At 51.2% G+C, this 20,570-nt stretch overlaps 8 protein-coding genes across 8 annotated transcripts; 4 read left to right on the top strand and 4 right to left on the bottom strand.

The window, feature by feature from the left end:
* Positions 1-162: 162 nt before the first annotated feature.
* BDV14DRAFT_202191 (Zn(II)2Cys6 transcription factor) lies at positions 163-2,404 on the top strand (the record flags this gene model as incomplete). The annotated part of the gene is made up of 3 exons (XM_073773945.1): positions 163-262; positions 309-441; positions 490-2,404. 3 exons carry the CDS (start codon positions 163-165, stop codon positions 2,402-2,404), a joined length of 2,148 nt encoding a protein of 715 aa, XP_073626115.1.
* A 297-nt stretch (positions 2,405-2,701) lies between these two features.
* On the top strand, positions 2,702-3,735 carry BDV14DRAFT_202190 (uncharacterized protein; the record flags this gene model as incomplete). The annotated part of the gene is made up of 2 exons (XM_073773944.1): positions 2,702-3,057; positions 3,126-3,735. The coding sequence occupies 2 exons, from the start codon at positions 2,702-2,704 to the stop codon at positions 3,733-3,735; spliced, it is 966 nt and encodes a 321-aa protein (XP_073626114.1).
* Positions 3,736-4,274: 539 nt separating this feature from the next.
* Positions 4,275-7,155, bottom strand: BDV14DRAFT_202189 (uncharacterized protein; the record flags this gene model as incomplete). Its single annotated transcript, XM_073773943.1, has 2 exons — positions 4,275-6,118; positions 6,168-7,155. 2 exons carry the CDS (start codon positions 7,153-7,155, stop codon positions 4,275-4,277), a joined length of 2,832 nt encoding a protein of 943 aa, XP_073626113.1.
* A 615-nt stretch (positions 7,156-7,770) lies between these two features.
* Positions 7,771-9,058, bottom strand: BDV14DRAFT_177284 (uncharacterized protein). Its single transcript, XM_073769387.1, has 2 exons — positions 8,340-9,058; positions 7,771-8,286 (listed from the first exon to the last, which is right to left on the bottom strand). The coding sequence occupies exons 1-2, from the start codon at positions 8,945-8,947 to the stop codon at positions 7,785-7,787; spliced, it is 1,110 nt and encodes a 369-aa protein (XP_073626112.1). The 5' UTR covers positions 8,948-9,058; the 3' UTR covers positions 7,771-7,784.
* A 306-nt stretch (positions 9,059-9,364) lies between these two features.
* BDV14DRAFT_210137 (major facilitator superfamily domain-containing protein) lies at positions 9,365-11,150 on the top strand (the record flags this gene model as incomplete). Its single annotated transcript, XM_073775816.1, has 5 exons — positions 9,365-9,600; positions 9,654-10,089; positions 10,142-10,463; positions 10,542-11,039; positions 11,128-11,150. 5 exons carry the CDS (start codon positions 9,365-9,367, stop codon positions 11,148-11,150), a joined length of 1,515 nt encoding a protein of 504 aa, XP_073626111.1.
* A 3,449-nt stretch (positions 11,151-14,599) lies between these two features.
* BDV14DRAFT_202186 (Gfo/Idh/MocA family protein) lies at positions 14,600-15,769 on the bottom strand (the record flags this gene model as incomplete). Its single annotated transcript, XM_073773942.1, has 3 exons — positions 14,600-15,325; positions 15,378-15,665; positions 15,731-15,769. The coding sequence occupies 3 exons, from the start codon at positions 15,767-15,769 to the stop codon at positions 14,600-14,602; spliced, it is 1,053 nt and encodes a 350-aa protein (XP_073626110.1).
* A 469-nt stretch (positions 15,770-16,238) lies between these two features.
* On the bottom strand, positions 16,239-17,446 carry BDV14DRAFT_210131 (pyridoxal phosphate-dependent transferase; the record flags this gene model as incomplete). Its single annotated transcript, XM_073775815.1, has 2 exons — positions 17,319-17,446; positions 16,239-17,263 (listed from the first exon to the last, which is right to left on the bottom strand). The coding sequence occupies exons 1-2, from the start codon at positions 17,410-17,412 to the stop codon at positions 16,239-16,241; spliced, it is 1,119 nt and encodes a 372-aa protein (XP_073626109.1). The 5' UTR covers positions 17,413-17,446.
* A 1,280-nt stretch (positions 17,447-18,726) lies between these two features.
* On the top strand, positions 18,727-20,484 carry BDV14DRAFT_191163 (major facilitator superfamily domain-containing protein; the record flags this gene model as incomplete). The annotated part of the gene is made up of 5 exons (XM_073771455.1): positions 18,727-18,950; positions 19,004-19,025; positions 19,086-19,159; positions 19,211-19,540; positions 19,587-20,484. 5 exons carry the CDS (start codon positions 18,727-18,729, stop codon positions 20,482-20,484), a joined length of 1,548 nt encoding a protein of 515 aa, XP_073626108.1.
* Positions 20,485-20,570: the final 86 nt, after the last annotated feature.

The raw sequence follows: 20,570 nt of genomic DNA, 5'->3' as shown, positions 1-20,570 counted from the left end.
TATGAGTTCTTGGAGCTGCGCTTCGTATCACGGAGCACCCCCGAGCAAGCAGAGCGCCATGTTTTATCGGCGCTTTTACCGAGGGCTGCCTTCCCCGCATATACTTAGTCGATCATTCCACCAGGTTTTTTTCTATCATGGTCAAGTCTTGAACTGTTTACAATGAGTAGCCACAAGCGGCCCAGGACTGACGATAGGCCTGCATCGAGTTACTCTCGGAGTAGCTCTACTGCTGCTGTCAAGCCGCGGTTAACTCGTGCTTGTAAGTGGCTTACGCTCGCTAAAATGATCAAATTGACAAGGACCAGGTGCCGAGTGCAAGAAGCACAAGATCAAATGCTTTGTTCAGCCGGGTCGGGAATCATGCAACAAATGTATCAGAAGTGGTGTAGAGTGTGTTCCTCACAACTTTGCCAGGAAGTTTATGGATGAGGATGCTGCGTAATTAGATGCGCCATTTAACCTCGATGATTGTTAATTGTTATACAGGTGGAAGGCACATACTACAGCTACCATTGACCGGCTGGACAATGCTGTGGAACAGCTCCTTCGACAAAGAAATCCCCCAGCCCTGTCTGACATTCCTGGTCTATCTGCTACTTGTCAGGGTTCCAGGGGTCACCCCGAGTCACTAGTTAGGGCCCAAGTACAGCCGCTATCTCCGTTGAGCACGGCTCGTGGCGAGGGCTCCAGTACCAACTTCACCCCCGAAGGCCCTACAGTCGGACATGACGAAAGTCAAGATGACACAGATCTGGTACCCCTGCCGATGAACAATCTTTACAATCTTACCGATCCCAACAATTCGCAACTGATACGCGTTGATCCCGCCGGCGTCAATGGACCCGACTTTATAACCCAAGGTACTCTCCCACTGTCCGAGGCAGAGTTCCTGTTTGACCACTACCGTGTTCATATCAATCCGCTCCTCTGGGAGGGTATGCTTTGCTCGCATAGGACTCTGCAGGAGGCAAGGCAGTCATCTTCCCTGTTGGTCGCTGTCGTCCTCACCGTTGCCGCGCTACATATACCCCATCGTGAGCAGTCGCTCCATGCAACCTACGGTGCTTTTGTTTCCTTAATGCGTGGTTCGTGCCTCCTGCGTTGCCAGAACCTTGATGTAATCAGAGCTCTTTGCATCGGCGCCTTCTACCTCACGAGTCTCAGTTGGGCGCTCTGCAGCCGGGCCGTCCGCGTGGCTACTGAAATGAATCTCCACAAGTCCTCCCTACAATTTGCTCGGGGGTCACTGGAATCATATGAGAGAGTTCGACTATGGTACGTTTTGTACGTTTGCGACCACCAATTTGCCCTAGCGTACGGACGCCCGCCCATGATGCACGAAGACGCATCGATTCGCAATGCCGAGAAGCTTTTGACCAGTGGACTTTCTTCTAAAGGCGACCATGGCCTAGTTGCTCAAGTCAAATTGTTCCGAATCCTCGCAAGCGGATATTTTATGCACGGATGCGATCCAGATCTCGAGCTTGACGGTGACGACTTTGAGCGCCTAAAAGAGTTCAATATCTCGGTGGATCAGTGGCGTCTCGATCACCAACCCAAATCCAAGGACCTGAATACCACGACAGACCCCCCGACGGTTAATGCACTCTACTACCACTTGGCGCGCTTCCAGCTCAACTCGGTGTCCCTACGAGGCATCTCGGCGAGGGAATCCTCCTCGGAGCTCGATCTCAATTTGGGACTGGATATGGGCTGGGAACGCCAGGAAGCAGCAAATCTCGCCATAACAGCTGCGATGAGCACGGCAAGACATATCGTAGCCACTGCCGATCTTCAGAGGGCCTTGATTGAGCTTCCTATTTTTGTCCACGCCATGATAGCAGTCTGTGCGTCATTTCTGCTCAAGATGGCCGTTGTGTTTGGCAAGAGTGGGCACGGTGATTCTCGCACAATTCACCTCCCACGAGATCTCGCTGGATATGGCTTGAACTTTCATACCAAGACAGCATTGAATAGTGTACAAGACCTGGTGGGCGTTCTATCCCTAGTAGCCGACAACGCGAGCCAGCGACATGTTGTTCGCCAAGTAGTGACCGGCCTCAGAGACCTGCTCCAGAGGTTTTCCTCCGGCCACGACGATGGCAGCTTTCTCTATACTTCGCCTCTGATCAAAGTCCAGCCACCTCCTCCGGTAACTAGGTCCAATCGACGAGGCGCATGCAGTGGAGGCACGACCCAAGCCTCCCTAATTCACACCAGCGGCAGTGGCATCGACTATTATCCTCCGCATATCGCGGACAACGTCTCGAGTGGTGTAGTGCAGGCGGACGGTGGACGCCAGCAGGACCCTTTCGATCTCACTGGCGACTTGGACTGGCGGTTTGACGACGGATTCCTTTTTGGAATTGAACTTATCGATTCCGAATTGGCCTTTTTATGAACTTGACTGGATACGAGTCTCTGAACCCATAGTTCGCCCCGGACGATTGGAGCCTGGTGCAGGAATACCATACGACTAGTCATGCCGCCAATCAATCCCGCATCCTAATCATGCAACCTGGAAGTTCTAACGCTTTTTTGAGATTACCTAGTCTTATGTCCATTGAATCCTGAATACTTTAAAAGCTGATGCCTTGTGATAGTCCAAGCCACACAAGGCAGCAATCTCAAACTGACTATATCATCCGACATCTTGCACAGGCCATGCGCAATGCAGCCGAGATTAGTTCACCACGCCATGAATGACTCTACAATTTTTCAACCCCAAAGCCCGTTCCTAACAAAACTCCCACCGGAAATAAGATGCCAGATCTACGAGCTCTTCTTTGCCGACGTAGCAAACACCGTCACCATCTTTACCCTATCGCCAGGTACAAACTGTTCAAACCCAAATTTACGTTTCCCAGGGGACAACCTCCAACACCGCATATGCACCGCAAAGGGCCTCAAGCGACACACTGCGTGTTTCCCGCGCCTCCATCCGCACCGCACACATCAGCGGCCATGCGACTGCCAATCGAACATCGATACAACGAGTTTGGTCTTCGAACACCGCGATCAGCGGGTTTCGTTGCTTTTGACTTGTCGTGTTATGTATGTTCCACCCGTCTACCCATTCAGCAAATTGCTAAGTAGGTAACTTACCTTATATCCCGTCCCAGCTACACCGGGTCCCTAACAACCCTCTGGTCCCTAACAATCCCGCACCTCTCAATAACAACAGCAAAACAATGCCGGATCCTCTCAAACATCCAATGGGCTCTATCCCACTCCGCATTCCATGCGATCCGCTCTCTCGAAGTTTCATTTTCTTATATCCTGAATATGCATCGTATTTGCCGACGCCAGGTTAATGAGAGACTAGAAGGTGATCCGTGGCTTGAGCACTGGGGCGCTCTTTGGAGCGTGATTGGGACAATGGAAGGTCTTAGGAGGGTTAAGGTTTGGATTGCCCTGCACGGAGAGGCGTATGTTCGTGATGTGGAGGGGGAGAGACGGGTGTTGGGGCCATTGAGGAGGTTGTATGCCGAGCGAACCAAGTGCTCTGGGGGAGGAATGAGGAGGGTCGAGTTTGATGTTGAGGTTTTATGGAAGGTTTATGAGGAGTCTTATGTGGGTGAGGGGTCTATCGCTGTTGTGCCTTCAGGGGGCGATGGTGCGAGGTTCCGGTTGAACAGGATGGATGATGACAAGGTTGGTCCTGGTTCTGGTTCTGGATTTGTGTCTTGTGGAATTGCGTGTATTCTGGGCAGAGGGAGGACTGTGAGGTAAAGTGGCGTAGGTACCTGTAATGGAGCGTGGGGGGGAATTTTTGTTAACGCACGTATTTGATCTACTACCGCCTATACCATCCGTATGCATTTATAAACGTACGAGCCAGTCTCCGGGTTGCTATACTTATATCTGCCGTCAAAGCTAGCAGAGCACGACTCAAGCCTCGCAGAACACAGCCCTGACACCCTCAGATCATCGCCCAGCTTTAGAGCCGACAGCAAGTATATTCTTTCCATTGTCGAGGATTGAGATGATAGTAACTGTAAGTACCGCACTTCTCTCCGTGGGCTTGACCGTATCGGCCATTGCGGCATTGCAAATTGCACTAGTTAGCATTATCACGCTGGCGGTTGCCTGCTCTCTTGCAATATCAGGAGTTCGCAAGATTAAAGTGACAATTGGCACAATTGGCAAGTCGTGGAGACGCTGCTAGGTGCGTCACTGATTCTCTGTGGGTATGCGGCGGTCCTGGTGGTGTTCCTCTCGGATCAGAAATAACCACGGCTTGTTTTGCAACCATATCAACCCAAAATCTTTCAATATAAGTGCGTCCATTTTCTACCCAATCTCATGAGGGCAGTGGCCAGGGGACGGCTCTCGAATCCATCAGGCACCGCCATGACCCTTCGATCCACCGGCCCCGTGCAAGCGATCACATAGGCATAGTCGGCAAAGAACTGCCTTCTTGCGAGAGAGAATGTGCGGAAGGCGGGTAGCGAGTTGCATCGCTTCGTGGATTTCAGACTCTCTGTAGCCGCCATGAACGCCTTTATGGCATTGCTGAAGAGGTTGGTAAATTCGCCGTCGTAGTTGATGATAATTGCCATCTCGATCCATTTCAAGCACCTACCCGACAGCAAAAAGTCCGTTAGCTGATTGCAAAGAGCTGAAGCTTGTTCAAGGTCTTCATCGTCGAGGCAATCTGGCAGTGTCTGTAGGAAAAACGCACCCCAGAGTGCGTAGGCCATCTCGAAATAGGCTCCCTCGTCGACCTTAAAGTTACTTCTTGGTTGGCCGATAAGGTGATCTTGCAGGCTAGCGGCCCTTTCACTGTGCTCAAAGTACCAAATGGCTGTCTTTGCCCGGTAGAGCGCTTTGAGGGGCTGCGGCTTGAGAACCGTGGGGACGTCAAAAGACCCTTCCCTGGCTGCACATTGTCGGACAAACTGCGTTGCTGTATGATGAACAAAATTTATCCTGACACCCAAAGTCCCGTCAATGAGACTCGAGCTACTTTCACCTTTGAGTGCGATCAACGGCGAAGAAAGTCGTTGGGCAAGATCGATGGAGTTGAACACTTCCTCTCCAGAATTTGCGGCCTGGAAGACGACGTCCAGAATTTCCTTGTCAAGCGTACCCCTTCCTACGAGCACAAAGTCTTTCATGTCAATCCATATAAACAGTTGTTGTGCGAGAACAAGCTCGCTTGCTGTCAACGCGTTTTCCACGGTGGTGAATATAGTGCGATAGAGATCCACAAGACCAGTCGGAATATTCTGCAGCTGTCGAGCTACGGATGCAGGGCTGGGCGAGCGTCCTATCTCATCCAGAATGAGCCTTGCGTAGAGCCAGGACCCATCAGTCGCTGCTGTGACCTCCTTCAATACTTGTTCTCCCAGGGGAGTGTCGCGGATATGCCGAAGTTGAGTGACTCTCTCCTGTATGTACGATCTCACTGGCTGCCTGACGGATGAGGGTTGAACCGTCAATGCGAACAAGGACGCAAGTCCTTTGGCAATCATTTTCGTGTTATATTGACTAAAAAAATCCATCAGGTCCGGTTCCTCACGGCTAGTCAAGAGCAATTTGAAAGGACGATTCGATGCGTTTAACACCTTGGTCAGTGCCGACGCGAGGAAAACGCCATTTTCGCACTCGTCCAAAGCATCCACCACAATGCAGAGACTATTGCTGGTTGATGGGAGAGCTAGGAGGGCGTGCATTAGAGCTTCCTGGAGGACTGCAGGAGATTCCACATGCGGTTGGCCGCTTTGTATCCGGAGCTGTTCCAACCATGGATACACTCGATTCTCGGTGTCCAAAACAAGGGCCTGGGAGAGAATTGTACGAAGGGCTTGATACGGTCGGCTCTTGCCCTCTGCCGTGTCTTTGCAGAAGAAATAAAAAACATTCGGGTTTCCAGCTTCAACGAGTTGGCCGATCAAAAGGCCTGTGAGCGTTGATTTTCCTATGCCTGGTGCGCCTCCAATCCTGAGAATTTTAGACTCTTGAGATGGTTTCAAGAAGAGTTTCATCGCGTTGCTTTTGAGAGCCCAGTCGCAGCTGCCGTCCATATAGTCGCTCTGATGGTTGTGCAGGTCGTCCTTGAAACTGGCAGGAGACAGCCATTCTTGTACTCGGAAGCGAACCTCACTCGCGACTGCCACTTGTAAGTACGGCTCAGGTAGATTTCCCAGCTGCAAGCTCACCAGCATCCATTTCCCTGCCTTCGTAGTCTTGACGGTCACCATTCCCGACCGGCATTACCTGCATCAATTCGTGTGCATAAGCAGCTGCAGTCGCAGCCGCGTACCCTTGCCAGACATCGTTCTTGTGCGAATCAGCATAATCGCTTACTCCTCTTATAATCAAGCAGGGGAAGCTGTCGACGAGCCCGGCTGCCTCCATCTCAAAACAAAGAACATCGAGTTCCTTCCGCAGCTGGTCCCTCAACCGCCCGTGTTTGACCACCTGGTCACCAGAAGCGATCAGTCCATAATGTACATACGGCTGTGGAGCTGACGGTGGCCGAGTGGCGCGATCAACAAGTTGCTTCTGGTCACAGGTACGACATGTCGGCTGATCCTCGGGGTGCTCATGGTCTGCGAGGTAAAGACGATCAATATCTGCAGGGGGTCGCGCATACTGAAAGCTCATCATCGGATACTTGTTCATCATCTCGCTGATCGTGTTCTCAATTCGATGGCCTTCCATTAGATGCTTTGCTTGAAGGTTGCTCAGCGCAGTCAGCAGCACCTCTGGTGGTTTATTGAGCATTCCAGTCCGTTGAAATCGCCCTTTTTGTACAGTCTTACCAAAATCGTATTGAATCACGCCGCCAAACATCCCTCTAGGGCTTCCGACAACCACATCGCCCAGTCGAATGTCATGCTCTGCACTTGGAGCGCCGCCGCCAATTCCAATCATCAGACCGAACTTGATGCGCTTGAAGGTTGCAAGCATCTGGTTCACCACCCTCGCAGCGGATACGGTACCAGTGACTCCATATGGCAAGCATGCGACAACAACATTGTGTTTTGCGATTTTTCCGAGGACATAGTTGTTTGTGTCTCGAGAGTCTGGGTCAACGGGTAACGAGTCATGTCGTTCATCCAACATTGCGCAGGCCGCAGCCAGCTCCAAAGGCAGCGCGCATATCCATGCGGCTGTGTAGTCATCGTACCGATGTAGAGGCATGGGTCATACGCTCTATCAGAGTGGTACTGCTCAATGTAGTTGAGACCAGTGATGGCATGGCGCAGTCAATGTGCAAAGGATGTGCAGGAATTCAGCTGCAGCTGAGCCAACTACCCCGCGTCGGCCCATTCTATGCCAAATGCTCGGCCATTCAATCAGCGAGTCTTGGGTGATGCTTGTCTTGCTGCGCTCGGATGGCGCTATACTCTGCCTTTACCACCCTTTTCAACTCGGTGATCATAATTCTGCTTGCCCTATAAGTCTCGGGTCACAAAGTCTCGTGCTCTGGTAAAGGTCGGCAAGACCAGAGGGCCGCTAAGACGGGTTTGGTGTAGTGGGCACCAGATACGTAATAGCATTCTCTGACTAGGTGCGGTTTAGTGCACTTCGGCTGCCATTACCTATCTATCTTCCATGTGACCATCGGTTCTATGGATCATGATCTAGTTTACCTTGCTCAGGGTATTACCTTGCTCAGGGTATCCCGACAAACTAAGGAGTATAGTGGCGCAAAGCCGGACATTAGGAAAACCTGTTGTGCAAGCGGCATAGTGAGCGAAGACCAGGCGCGGGCGCCGCAAATATATATTTTTAGCTACCCCTTGGCTATGCGTCGACGATTGACTTGATCAACAGCAAGAGGATTCCAAAACCTTAATAACAGTACTCTCCATGCCAGGTCCATTTTTCACTGGAATGACACGGGGAGCGCCCCCGACTTCTTTCAAAATCCTCCTCTCCGCCATCGTTACTGCAACATCAAACGCATTCTGCGTACTCGTCACACCAGCAATATTCTTCCCAACAATATCAAAAGCGGTCCCATGCGCTGGGGTAGCAACAGGAATCGGTAAGCCCCCTTGAACAGTGACACCTCCGTCAAAGGAGAGCAATTTCATGGCGATCTGGCCCTGATCATGGTACATCGTGACAATCCCGTCAAAGTGTTCCCGCTTCAGGAAGATTGTGTCGCATGGGAACGGGCCTTGCACGTTCATTCCTGCTTCTCTGGCTGCTTGAACAGCAGGTCGGATATGTTCAATCTCTTGTCGTCCGAAGGCCCCGTTTTCGCCATTGTGCGGGTTCAATGCGCAGACGCCTAGCCGGGGGGATTCGATGCCGGATTCCCATCTATACAATAATATTAGCATGGAGCACCTGCGAAATGAATGCCTCGACCCTACCTTAACTGGTGCAACAGCTCAATAGCTTTCAACGTCGACTCCGTTGTAATTCGCTCTGCGACCTTCTCAACACCAATATGGCTCGTCACTCGCGCAGTCCACAGCGACCCAGCAATATTGATCTCGCTCGTGACGCCGCTGAAATTCAACTGATTCGCGAACCATCGCAGCTCATCTTCCTCCATCATTCTCGCGAGTTTCAAAGAGCTTTTGTTAAGCGGTGCAAATACAATCGCGTCAATCTCGCCTACTTGGACTAGTTTCAATGCCCGCTTTAGCTGGTGGATGCTGCGTGCTCCGCTCGCTTGAGATACTTCTCCTCGGGTAGTATGATATTGTGCTGTACTGTTGTCGTCGAGAAGTTGGATACCGTGGGGTCCGGCAACGCCAGATGAAACAACGACATGGACACCTCCTGCGTCCGCAATCGCGCTCTGGAGCTCGGATTTATCGGCTAGCAGGGTAATATCTGCTCTCTCGACATTTGCTGCATTGCTGAGGAGCTTTGCTATGAGCTCTGGTCCGATACCTGAGGGGTCGCCGAGTGTGACTGCTATACGAGGGCGCCGTGGCGGGGCAGATGCTGGGAGAGTGACTGCGCTGACCATGCTGGATCGAAGAGTTTTGGGGGTGCTCAAGGATTGCAAGATGTTTCCAAATGATTCAAAATGTTGTAGTGTTATAGTTTCAGAGTATCCTGGTTTATCTCGGTCGGAAGGAGTGGTGGTTGTGCAGATCGCGGTGAAAGTGCCGTGGAGTCGCACTCGGTGGATTTGCCGACCCTAAGCCCCTTCGCTGCATGAGTTGTCAGGGTCCAGCACGGCGCTTTTGCCGACACAAAGCTTCTCCACTCCCCTCCCCATGGGGTAGACATTGCATGACAGATGGCAGTCAAGCTTTCCTACCACCGAGGTGTTGGCCGGGAACGTCTATAAATCAGTCATGATCCCGGGGCTCAACCGTATACCCCCACCCCATTCTCACTCTCCATTGCACTCCTAGTTTTCTTGGTACATTCAGCCAAAATGTCCATTCCAGGAGACAAAGAAGGCAGCATCGACCACCACGTTGAGCGCCTCTCTACAAACGATAAAGACGCCGACCCTCACGGCAAACACCTCGCCGAGGCTGAACTCATCGCCTCAACCTGGGTAGACAACACACCAGAGGAGCGAAAACTAGTTCGAAAACTCGACTGGCGGATCCTCCCCTGTACCTGGGTGCTATACCTGCTGGGCTTTCTTGACAGAGCCAATATCGGGTACGCCTGCAAAAACCCCCTGTAGCCAACATCGCTAACAAGAACATGAACAGAAACGCCAAAACAGCCGGCCTAGAATCAGACTTCTCCCTAACCTCCAGCCAATACTCCATTATTGTCCTTGTTTTCTTCATCTCCTACCTCGTTTTTGAAGTCCCCGCGAACATGATCCTTACGCGCGTGAGGCCAAGCGTATTCCTCCCCGGCCTCGCCTTAGTCTGGGGAACATTCGCGGCCCTAATGGGCGCAACGCACAACTGGAGCCAATTAGCCGGTATGCGATTCCTGCTGGGTTTTGCAGAGGCGGGCTTCGCACCTGGTTGCGCTTTTTTCCTCTCGAGTTGGTATCGCCGGTATGAACTTGCGACGAGGTATGCAGTGCTATACACGTCTGTTCCGCTGGCCGGAGCCATTTCGGGGCTTCTTGCTGGCGTCATCACCGATAATATGGAGGGAGTAGCCGGTCTCCCTGGCTGGCGATGGCTATTTGTGAGTTCAGTGTTCCAGACTAACCTGCATAAACTGATTATTTGATCTATAGATCCTCGAAGGCCTTGCATCCATAACCGCCGCAGCAATCATCTACCTCCTGATGCCTAACTACCCTTCAACCAGCAAGCAGTTTCTCTCTGAAGAAGAAAGTATACTCGCCTGCAACCGCCTCGCAGTCGATGGCATAGCCCTAACGCAGGGCTCCGGGGCCGCGAAGATCCCACATTGGGAAGCCTTCAAGATGACGGTTGCGGACTGGCGCGTTTGGGCGCAGTGCTTTCTTTTCGTGCTTGTCACTGGATCACAGACGATGCAATACTTTATCCCGACATTAGTGGAGAGTTTTGGATGGACGGGATCGGAGGGACAGTGTACGTTCCAATTCTCCTTCTCAAATGCAACCCACTACCTAGTCTGTATTGCCAGTGCTAAGATCTTGATGATGATAGACCACACAATCCCCGCATACATGGCCGCCCTAGTCTACGTCGTGACATCCTGCTACTTGGCAGACCGCTACAAAGCAAAATGGCAATTCATCTGCATCCTCTCATTCATCGGCACAGTGCTTTTCATCGCAGTCGCCACAATCCCCTCTCACCAAAAAACAGCGCAGTACGTACTGACAATCTTCGCATTCGGCACAATATACGGCTGTTCGCCACTTGTAAAGACTTGGGTATCCGACGTTATACCACAGCCTGCTGCGAAGCGCGCTGTCGCTATTGCACTTATCAATGCGATTGGGAACGCAAGTAGTATTTACTCTTCTTGGTTGTGGCCTGATGAGGATGCGCCGAGGTATGTGGCGGGGTTTGCGACGACGACGAGTTGGTTGGGTGTTTTGTGTGGGTGTACGGCTGTTTTTGCGTTTTTCTTTAATAGGTATCCCGTAAAACGGGTGGATCATGCGAGTGTTATGGCGGGAGAGTTGAGGGGGAGGGGAAGTGGGAGAGGAGAGGAGATGGGGAAGGTATAGGTAAATTCGATTGATAGAGAGTGTGAGTGGGTAGTCTTTATGTATGGAGTACCTAGGCTTCTACTTTATTTCATATTGAGTTGAAACATACCTATGCTCAGGTACCATGCTATGACCTGGGCTTGTGTCAACCTGCTCACAGCAACCAACCTCGCATCGTTCCTGGTTGATGATGAGTATCTACCAGGTAAGAACACAGGGATACCATTCGATTATTCAACAGGGAGATAGACAGAGAAGCCAAAAGCACTACCCAGACCAGCTTTATGCAATCCAGGAATCATCAAACAGTACATTCGAAACCCTATAACACCACATTTTCTTAGAAGATCTCCCGCAAATCCCGGCCTCGGGCAATACACGATCTTCAGATAGGATTCGGAGATTCATATAAAGGCTCAGCAGTGATTATATCATAGATAATACTATTTATATTATCGGTTGCGCCAAACAGGAATTCACACCCCCATGAAGAACTCATGTTCAGCTCCTTCATATAATCCTTGCTAGGGTTGCGACTCCGACTACTGGAACAGGTGGCATCAGGTTGCGTAGACTCCGGTTTAATTCCGATATCGGCGCATGGTATGCAGTACCTGCTTTGTAGTATCTCGTACGGCGTGATCCACGTTACGCTATGCTGGTGCGAGCTGTGCTACTGCACCCGTGTAAACGAGAATGGTTCTGTGTCAGAACGTCAACATATTACTATGACCCAGTCGCTCAATCAATTTAGATACCCAGGATTATCGAGGCCTCAATCGCGTCTTTATGCGTAGCTAGGCTGACTTTTGAGTTAGGGCCTTAGGACCCGTGTTATTGGCATCGTTAGTCTTGCCCGATGTTATCCAAATTATAAATCCAGGTAGGGCATGTTACTCAATATCACCCAAGACTTGATTTACAGAGTAACTTCGAGACTTACAAATGGCACCGGAGTAATGCCGACTGATAACTCCGGCACGGGATACGCGCTGCATGTCACGTTCCGGGACCTGGTGTCAGAAGGGGCTGATGGGCGTACCTAGCTACCTAGTTATTTTCATTTTTTTTACTTTTTTCTTTTGCTTTTTCCGGATGTGGATATACTCCGGACAGTTGGGATATTTTCGCTCGTTCATGCTTGCCTTCGCAACGACAACTTGCAACGATAGACCTGAAGGAAAGCTCCAGAGAACATTTCCAGCTTAACGGTACAATATGGAGGAACTTAATGGGCGCTGGTCAATGGTATGTAACTCATCCCTAGGACATTGGGAACTCATGCGAAGAACACTCGAAGCCTCCATTATCCGTTACAGAAACTAACACGGCAATCCACTAACATAGGACAAATCCCTAACCACAGGGACCGACGCAATGTTAAAGATGGTACCGCAATCACCCCTAAATTCAAACCTTACAACTCTCCACCTACCCATTTACCGACTAACCCCCAATACAATATAGCAACGCATAGGATGGACCCTCCGAAAAGCCGTATCCCTCGCAACAATCAAACTCGAAATCACTGTTCACCCTTCCTCCCAACCCCAAACCTCATCATCATCAACACCGACACAATTACAATCACAAACACCACCCACAATCAACATAACCGCAACCCTAACTGGCGGGCTCGCCGGAAACAAAGAAACCCGCCTCCTCGACTGGACCCGCACAACTCAACAAAACGACTACTTCCTCGGAAACTGCGAGGTGCGCAGTGAGCTTATCACTGGTGTCCCCGACGAGCAGGGTGATCTTTATCCGGACTTTGAGATGGTGAGTGTTGTGCCGGACCAGCGGGCGAAGAGGTACTTAAGGGGTGAGATTCATGAGAATGGGGCGAGGGCGGTTTGGAATTTGAGTGAGGGGTGTAGGGGGGGTAAGGGGGTTTGGGTGCATACTATGATGTGGAATAGGGATTTTGGGTGGACTGTTGAGCAGGTTGGTTGTATCCTGGGGTAACTCTGCAAGAGACAAAGCTGACTGGTATTTGTGCAGATCTGGGCGGTTGAAGTCATTGATGGGAGGAAGTATCATACGCGCAGGGTTGTCGTCGCGGATAAGGGGCAATATGTGCTAGGGAAGACGGTGTTCAGCTATGTAGGTGGGCTCGAGGGTGCGAAGGAGTAGGGCCGACGGGAGGGGGGATGGCTAGCCATTTAGGTAGATAACAGATGTAGCACTATATACGTTCAATCGCGTTTTATCCGAAATTTGCTTTTTTGCCCATATCCCTTCTCCTCGACTATTCTCGATCTAGACACCACATCCAGGCTGACCGTCGGCTCCAACGTGACAACCCCCAGAGCACTGCGTAACCAGACGCGAATCACCACTGGCGTCGCAAATGAAGATCATGTCTACGAATGAATCGCTATCATGAATCCACAACTTGTATCACACGAACTCGTTAAAGAAATAAGGGGATAAGCTTACCTCCAAGACCGCAAAACGTCACGCCAGCTGTGCAAGCAGCCCAGGCAGAGGTAATCAGGAGAGCAGCGAATGACATGAGTGAGAGACGCATTTTGACCTTCGAAGTGTTTTAACAATAAACCTGTGATGAAGGCCATCAAGATAGGTCCCATGGGCCCTTGTATAAGTTGTTCTTATTCCCTGCTAGGGCGGAAGACCGTGGGGGTAGGTATTAGGTCTGCACACGGGGCAGTGGGATTGGATTCCGCGGACTGCCACCGTATTTAGATTCGAATTCCCCTCGCTATCTGATCAGATTTCTTCACACATCGGTCAGTCAGAATGTGCGCTGCGGCGGATCTCTGCTTGCAAGATCTTGGCCAAGCGAGAAATGGGCTGCGACATGGCGGTCTATCCCGCTCTCAGCCTTGTTTTGGGGGCCCTGCATGACTCGTTGGGGGCTGCGTGGCTGTTATCTGATCTTGGCTGGTCTTGGTGCTGGCTGAGATAATCAGATTAGATCTCCGTAGCAGACGGGGCGGCTCGTGGAGGTTCTTCACTGGCTTTGTCGATGGACGCAAGAGTCAGTGGAGGTAGGTACATCAGACCATCCCATCTGCACACGAATAGGTAGTGGATATGTAGAAATTGGCCCCAACCCAGGCGCGAGCTGATCTTTCCTTCCGATTATAGAATCGGGGTACAGGCAAACAAGGAAGGTGCACATCTTGGCATGGATTTAGGCGCCAGGAAGGAGCGACTCACTGCGCGGGCCTTTATCGCTCCTGCCTGTCAGGGAACCAAATCCTGTATGGGCAGGGTAGTGCGCAATTTCAGTCAATCTGGTCTTTCGTTATAGCTTCAGCTGGCACTGTTTACATTTCCTGCCCACAGTCTAGACAGGTTTGCATTACCGCTGTCCTTTGGCTGTGCCTTGGCGGGCCCTATTTTTGTCCCGATTGGGAAGGAAGCGCCGCACCCCGCCCCAGCTGGACCAGAAGTCGAAAGAGAGCTACTAGGTGAACCAGGAAGATGAAGGACTAATTGTAAAACGCAAACTTCATGAGGTTCCCTGTAGTTATAAAGGCGCATTCTATTGCTACTGACAAAAACCACAATCTCTATCTAGTTCAGACGCTCCCCCTTCTCATTGAATTTGACAACCTCTCCCGTAAGTAAAGCGTGCTGCAGCGCCTGTCCAATCTTCATAACCGTCATACCCGTCTCAAGTTTAACAGGAACAGGCTTATCGTTAAGCACAGCATCCGTAAACTCATTGGCTTCCAGCGCAAATGCATGCTCAAAGCGCTGCCAGTATTCAGGCTGCACTTCATGCCTCAGACCCAACTTATCAGCCAACACTACATTGTTGGACCGCGGGATAACGTTAACCATGACCTTGCCATTCGTACCCGTGACCTCAGTAAGAACATCATGACCATGAGCTTGGGTTCTCGAGCAGTAGAAGTAAGCGATCTTGCCGCCCCAGAACTCCACTGTACCAACGGCATTATCGACATCTCCGCTTTGCGCGAGTTCGGGATGATGGACTAATGTACCTGCCGCCCACGCAGCCTTGGGGATAGGGTTGTCCATGTACCACAGTGTCAAGTCGATGTCGTGAATAGCGCAGTCCACGAAGATACCCCCGTTGCGGGCAGCGTAGCGGACGAAGAAACCTGTCTCGTCTTTCAAGTCGCAGGTGTTGGAACGGACGAGGAAGGGCTTGCCAATTGCACCATTTTGAATCTTCTGCGCTGCGTCGCGGTAGGAGGCGTCAAAGCGGCGCGAGAAGCCGGCCATTACTTTGAGATGGGGGTTTGCTTTGGCGGCGTCGACGACGGATTGGGCCTGTTCCGTAGGATTAGCATTGGTGGATAATAATCAGGGTGCAAGCGCATACCTCAGCGAGATCGGTACTCAGGGGCTTCTCGCAGAGAACATGAAGACCCTTGGCGATAGCCTTGACTGACTGAATAGCGTGAACATCTGTGCTAGTCGAGACCCAGACGGCTTGTAGACCAGGCTGTTGCTCCAGCATCTTGTCATAGTTATCGAAGACGGAGATACCGAACTCCTCGTACTCGGCGTTGCTGTTGGCCCATTCGATCTCATGGGGTTCCGTTGTGCAGACGGCAACGACCTTGGCGCGGGGGACCCGATAAAGGAGAGTGTGAACATGGCGCTTGCCCTGTTGAATAAACGTAGTTAGGGATTTAAATCGTCTATATGGGCAAGGGTTTCCGGGCTTCGTACCATACGGCCAAGGCCAACGACAGCAATGTTGAGAACCATTGTGATGTGAGGAGGAATGGATATTGAAGGTGTACAAAGAGAGAGGGTTACTCAAGATAGAACGTTGGAGAATAATTGAAGACTGCGATGCTGTATTTATGTTCCTGATATGGTGCCCCCCTCAATCATTGAAGTATGCAACCCCTCCTGCTGCGAGCGGCGCCCCCTTCCTGATAGGGTAATTTATGTTTCGCGGGCGACCTCCGCAGAGGACCCTTACCCCAGCAACTCCACAGATTTTTACCGTGGAAATTGACAGCCCCTCTTCATAGCGGGGTAAATTTCTTATTCGAATCATTATTTATGCTTGGTACGTAGACGGCGGCCCCTTCCTTGTTCGGTGCATTCTACGCGACACAATGGGCAAGAGCCGGCGAATTTTAACTCTGGAAGGAGTCATAGGGATTCAATAATAGAGACGAGGTTTCTCTGTCCATTTATTTGGATTGATTCTTAGAATTTTCACCTCTTACAATCGCGCTCGAACTCCCAGGGCCTCGCTAAATACAAGACCGAGCTTCGTGACAGCATCTTCCGAGATCTGGTGATGCAGAACGACTCTCTTGCCATCCAGCTTCACCCCATGTTTTGCTCCAAGTTCGTTGAATCGCTGTGTGCTGCTGCCGGCCTGCTTGAGGTTAAGCCAGACTTGATTCGTTTCCACCTCACGCTCAAGCTCGCCTCCCAACACCATCCACATATCTCCGACCTTTTTTGCAAGCTCATGTACTGCAGGTAGCTTCTTTCTGTTTCCCCATGGCCCTGTTCCAAACTGTTCCTCGACTGCAAAGCGAGCAGCGGCAGCCAGCGGTCCGGACTGTCGCATCGCACCCCCAAGACTCTTTCGTATCCGACGAAGCTGCGTGATGTCGCTCTTCGACCCTACCACCATCGCACCCATGGGCGCCCCAAGGTTCTTGCTAAAGTCCAGGGTGACCAAGTCGCAGAGGGTGCAATAATCGGTTAAACTTCCCTCACCGGTCGCAACAGCCTCCCATAGCCGAGCACCATCCATATGTACCTTGATGCCGTTGCCATGCGCCCACTCGCTGATGCGCCGTAACTCAGCCACAGGAACAACGCTGCCACCGACTGTGTTTTCAATACTTATAACACGGGTTGGGCATTTGTGGACGTCGTCCGTGACAATGGCTCGGTCCACAATGTCCTCCAGAACCAGGTATCGACCGTTTGCTGGTCGCGCGGTCTGAATTGAAGAACCGGTCATCCCGAGACTACCCCCTTCGAAGTGGATAATATGCGCCCGCGCATCAACCAGAATACCGCACGGTGGCTGGATCAGAAGTGTTCTGATGGCTAGATGGTTTGCCATACTTCCGGAGATGACGAATGCCCCGGCTTCGAGACCACACTGGCTCGCCATAAATGACTGAAATTCGTTTGTCACTTGGTCCTCCTGGAAGACGTCGTCCCCAAGGCTAGATGTCACCATGGCGGCGAGCATACCCATTGACGGAGTAGTTATCACATCACCTAATGCAATCAGTCTCTACAATGTCGAAACGCCAGATCGTTTGTCTGTGCTTACTCCGGAAATCGGCCTCGGCTCGGCGCGTCGTCCCCCACGCGATGCGTTGCATATGTTGCGTAAGGGCCTTTGCGAGAGAAGTATTTGACTGCATGATATGGTTCGTTGATCTCGAATCACACTTGGACGGACCTGCATAAGACATTGGCCGCCCCTGCCTTTATAGATCCAGTCTTATTAGGTGCCAGCACAGATGACATGCTCCCCTTGAACACGGGCCTCTTGTTCGCTCAGGCACGACCAATTGCATCATAAAATGCATGTTTATTTCTTCAGGATTGCAATCTATTCCTACCTCAGCAGCCCCGCTTGTCTACTTCCACGAATCATCATTATGGGTTATGGAGCGATGATCAATTTCTCAATCAGCTCGAGCCCTCTCTATCCAGGAGCCAGCCCGAGAATCCCTGAATCGTCATTTTCCAGCGCAAAGCACTGCCACTTCCGGCTCCACATGAACTCATCAAATTCTCACAAGACGCTGTTGCTTTGGGGTTCAGGCATTCCAGCCCGCGGTTCCGGATGAGCCGCCCCGGGCATTCCTCAGCTCACTGTTGACAACGAGGTTATTTTAACGCCCGGAGCTCCGAGCGCAGGACGCTATTATAGAGTCTCAAGCTCACCGCTGGACGCCTGACCTGCAGGGGCTGAGACTGTGGTCTAGGCTCCTGGCTACACTGTTAATCCTGGAGGAAAACCCTTGCCCAGGCCGAAGCGAACGACAGAAGGAGCTACCTGGTCTTCTACTCGGTAAATATCTTAGAACAGACCGCTGTCTATCTGCGTCCTGTAAGATGTAGACAATGCAGCTGTGGCAATTGCGATTCAGCCAGGGCATATGATCGCGGTGTGACCTTGATTTCGTGAAGATCTTCAGTTCGCGATCGACAGTGTGGCCCACCGAACGTCACATCTTGTGTGCGAACACTTCACTAAGATCTTGCGATCTGGGCGGAATCGAGATACTCAAACGATGGATCTCTGCAACATTCAGACTGTTAATCAGCAGAGTAAGCACAGCTGAAAAATTGGTGTATGCGAGACCAAGTAAGCCGCAGCACTTACATTACCAACGCGTAGAGGCGCAGTCACGACAAATACCATTTCCGGCAAGCAAGGGGCTTGGTTTAAATTTATTTTAAGCTCGCACTTGACGTTAGGCGCGCCATAGGCCAGCGTGCCTGCATCCAAGGATCCGAGCCCCTGTCCTCACCGTCTCGCTTCCATTCGAGGAGTCTAGGTCGGCCGCTCGGACCTGGGGGCTGTTGGTAGGGTTCATGAAGTCAAAGGCGTGCTGTTAGGTTACCATACGAAATTTAAGGAGGCTCCCTCATATTCCAGCGAACGGACAATGTCTGGATATCTCGCCCGTCTAAGCAACAGAGTGCGACGAGTGGCTCCGTCCATCATGCCCTCAGCCTTACGAGGCCAGGAAAAAGCAATCTCGGTGTCATCAGGCTCAGTCGCAAACAGTATCGTCACAGACGATCACCTCGCGAAATATGGCCTCGAGAAGGACCCTGAGTCTGGGTATGTTCGGTGGAGGAGAGATAGCAAAGACCACCCGCGCAACTGGTCTCCGATGAGGAAAGCTTACGATACTTCGCTGGTTATGCTGTTTGAGTTTTACACGTGAGTCTTCATTTCATGGTTCTGTTGGTGGCACACGAGCTAACTTTGCATAGCACGGTCATAAGCACAACTGGCGTGAGTCAAATTACTCGATCCCAATTCCAAAGGGGGGGAGGGTATGCTAAGTGCTTATAGGCGTCTGCGGCTGACCACGCCATGCAAGATTACGGATACAGCAATATGACCCTCCTTGTTGCATTCAGTCTAATGTGAGCTTTGACTGGGTTACCCAATGCTTACACTCTGCTGACCTATCTCAGCTACCAGATCGGACAGGCACTGGGTGGTCTCATCATTCCTCCCTCATCCGACCTCTTTGGTCGGCGCATGCCCTATCTTCTTTCTTGTGCTGTGTTTTGCGTAGCCTGTCTTATTGTTGGTGTTGTTCCACATATTAGTGGTGTTGTGATTGGCAGGTTCTTCTCTGGCTTTGCTTCGGCTGTTCCGTCTGTTGTTGTTAGTGGGACGGTCGAAGACCAGTTTAGTACCGAGCATCGCGTCTGGATTGTCCTGGCATGGAACGCAGCAGCTACAGCGGGTCTCTCTTTTGGGCCTGTCTATGCGTCGTCTATCACTTCTGTAGTTAGCTGGTATGTCGATTCCCTCTGTCTAGTCTTAAACTTCTGACACCCACAGGCGATGGATCTTCTACAGCGCAGCAATTGGCACAGGAGTAGGGAATATCCTCCTCCTCTTCATCCGCGAAAGTCGACCCAGCAAACTCCTCGCACGCAAAATTGCAACTATCCAATCCGAATGCCCCGGAGCTGATCTGAAATACCATACATCAGACCCGTTCCCCACGGTCTCCGTCTTCATCGACGTTGTCTTCCTCCGCTCAACAAAGATGATATTCACCGAACCAATCCTCATCATAATCTACAGCATCAGCGCCCTCTCCTGGGGCCTAATCTACCTCTTCACCGAGTCCCTAATCACAGCGTTCACGTCGCTTGACCTCTCACAACAAAAAGCGTCATGGCCCTTCCTAGCGCTAATAGTGGGAGTTATCCTCGGCGCAATACCCCACGTTTGGGAAGTCAAAAAACTGAATACTAAACGCGCAAATAAAGACCCCATTAAACCCGAGGATAAAATTTCGGGGTTTGCATACGGGACTGTTGCTCTCGCTACTGGGCTTTGGTGGTTCTACGGGACAACTCCACCAGCGCTATCAAGTTCACATATCCTCCTCCCCACCGCCGCGCTCGTCCCAATCGGGTTCGGCGTGAATGAAATTGCTTATACATTATCCGGGTACCTGACGGATACATACACCGTCTACGCAGCATCCGCATTCGCAGGCCTCGCATTCGTCCGCGCAATTGTTGCTGGTATCGCGCCGATAATAGGGCACGTGCTGTTTACGGGCCATCAGAGTGTGGTCCCTGGGTATGTTATTGCGGCGATTGGAACGGTGTTTTGTTCTGTACCGTTTATTTTCAACAGGGTTGGGGAGACTTGGAGGGAGAGAAGTGGGTTTGCGAGGTATAGTTTTGAGGTTAATCGGTTGACGGCTTTAGGGGAGGACTAGCTAGGACCCAGGGATTGAAAAGTATAGATTCTGCATTTTGACATAGTCACTCATTTAGTGCATAGTGATATCCAAGTCATGATTTT

Source organism: Aspergillus stella-maris (genome assembly GCF_047715825.1).
Source record: "Aspergillus stella-maris strain CBS 113639 unplaced genomic scaffold BDV14scaffold_44, whole genome shotgun sequence".
NCBI lineage: Eukaryota > Fungi > Ascomycota > Eurotiomycetes > Eurotiales > Aspergillaceae > Aspergillus > Aspergillus stella-maris.
This window is presented reverse-complemented; position numbering and strand designations above follow the sequence as displayed.

Excerpts from the sequence above, each read along its gene's own strand:
- BDV14DRAFT_177284 (XM_073769387.1), bottom strand. The coding sequence starts at position 8,947 with ATGGTCAGCGCAGTCACTCTCCCAGCATCTGCCCCGCCACGGCGCCCT. Across the intron at positions 8,287-8,339 it reads GAGCTGTTGCACCAGTTAAG|ATGGGAATCCGGCATCGAAT; the intron begins GTAGGGTCGAGG and ends ATTATTGTATAG.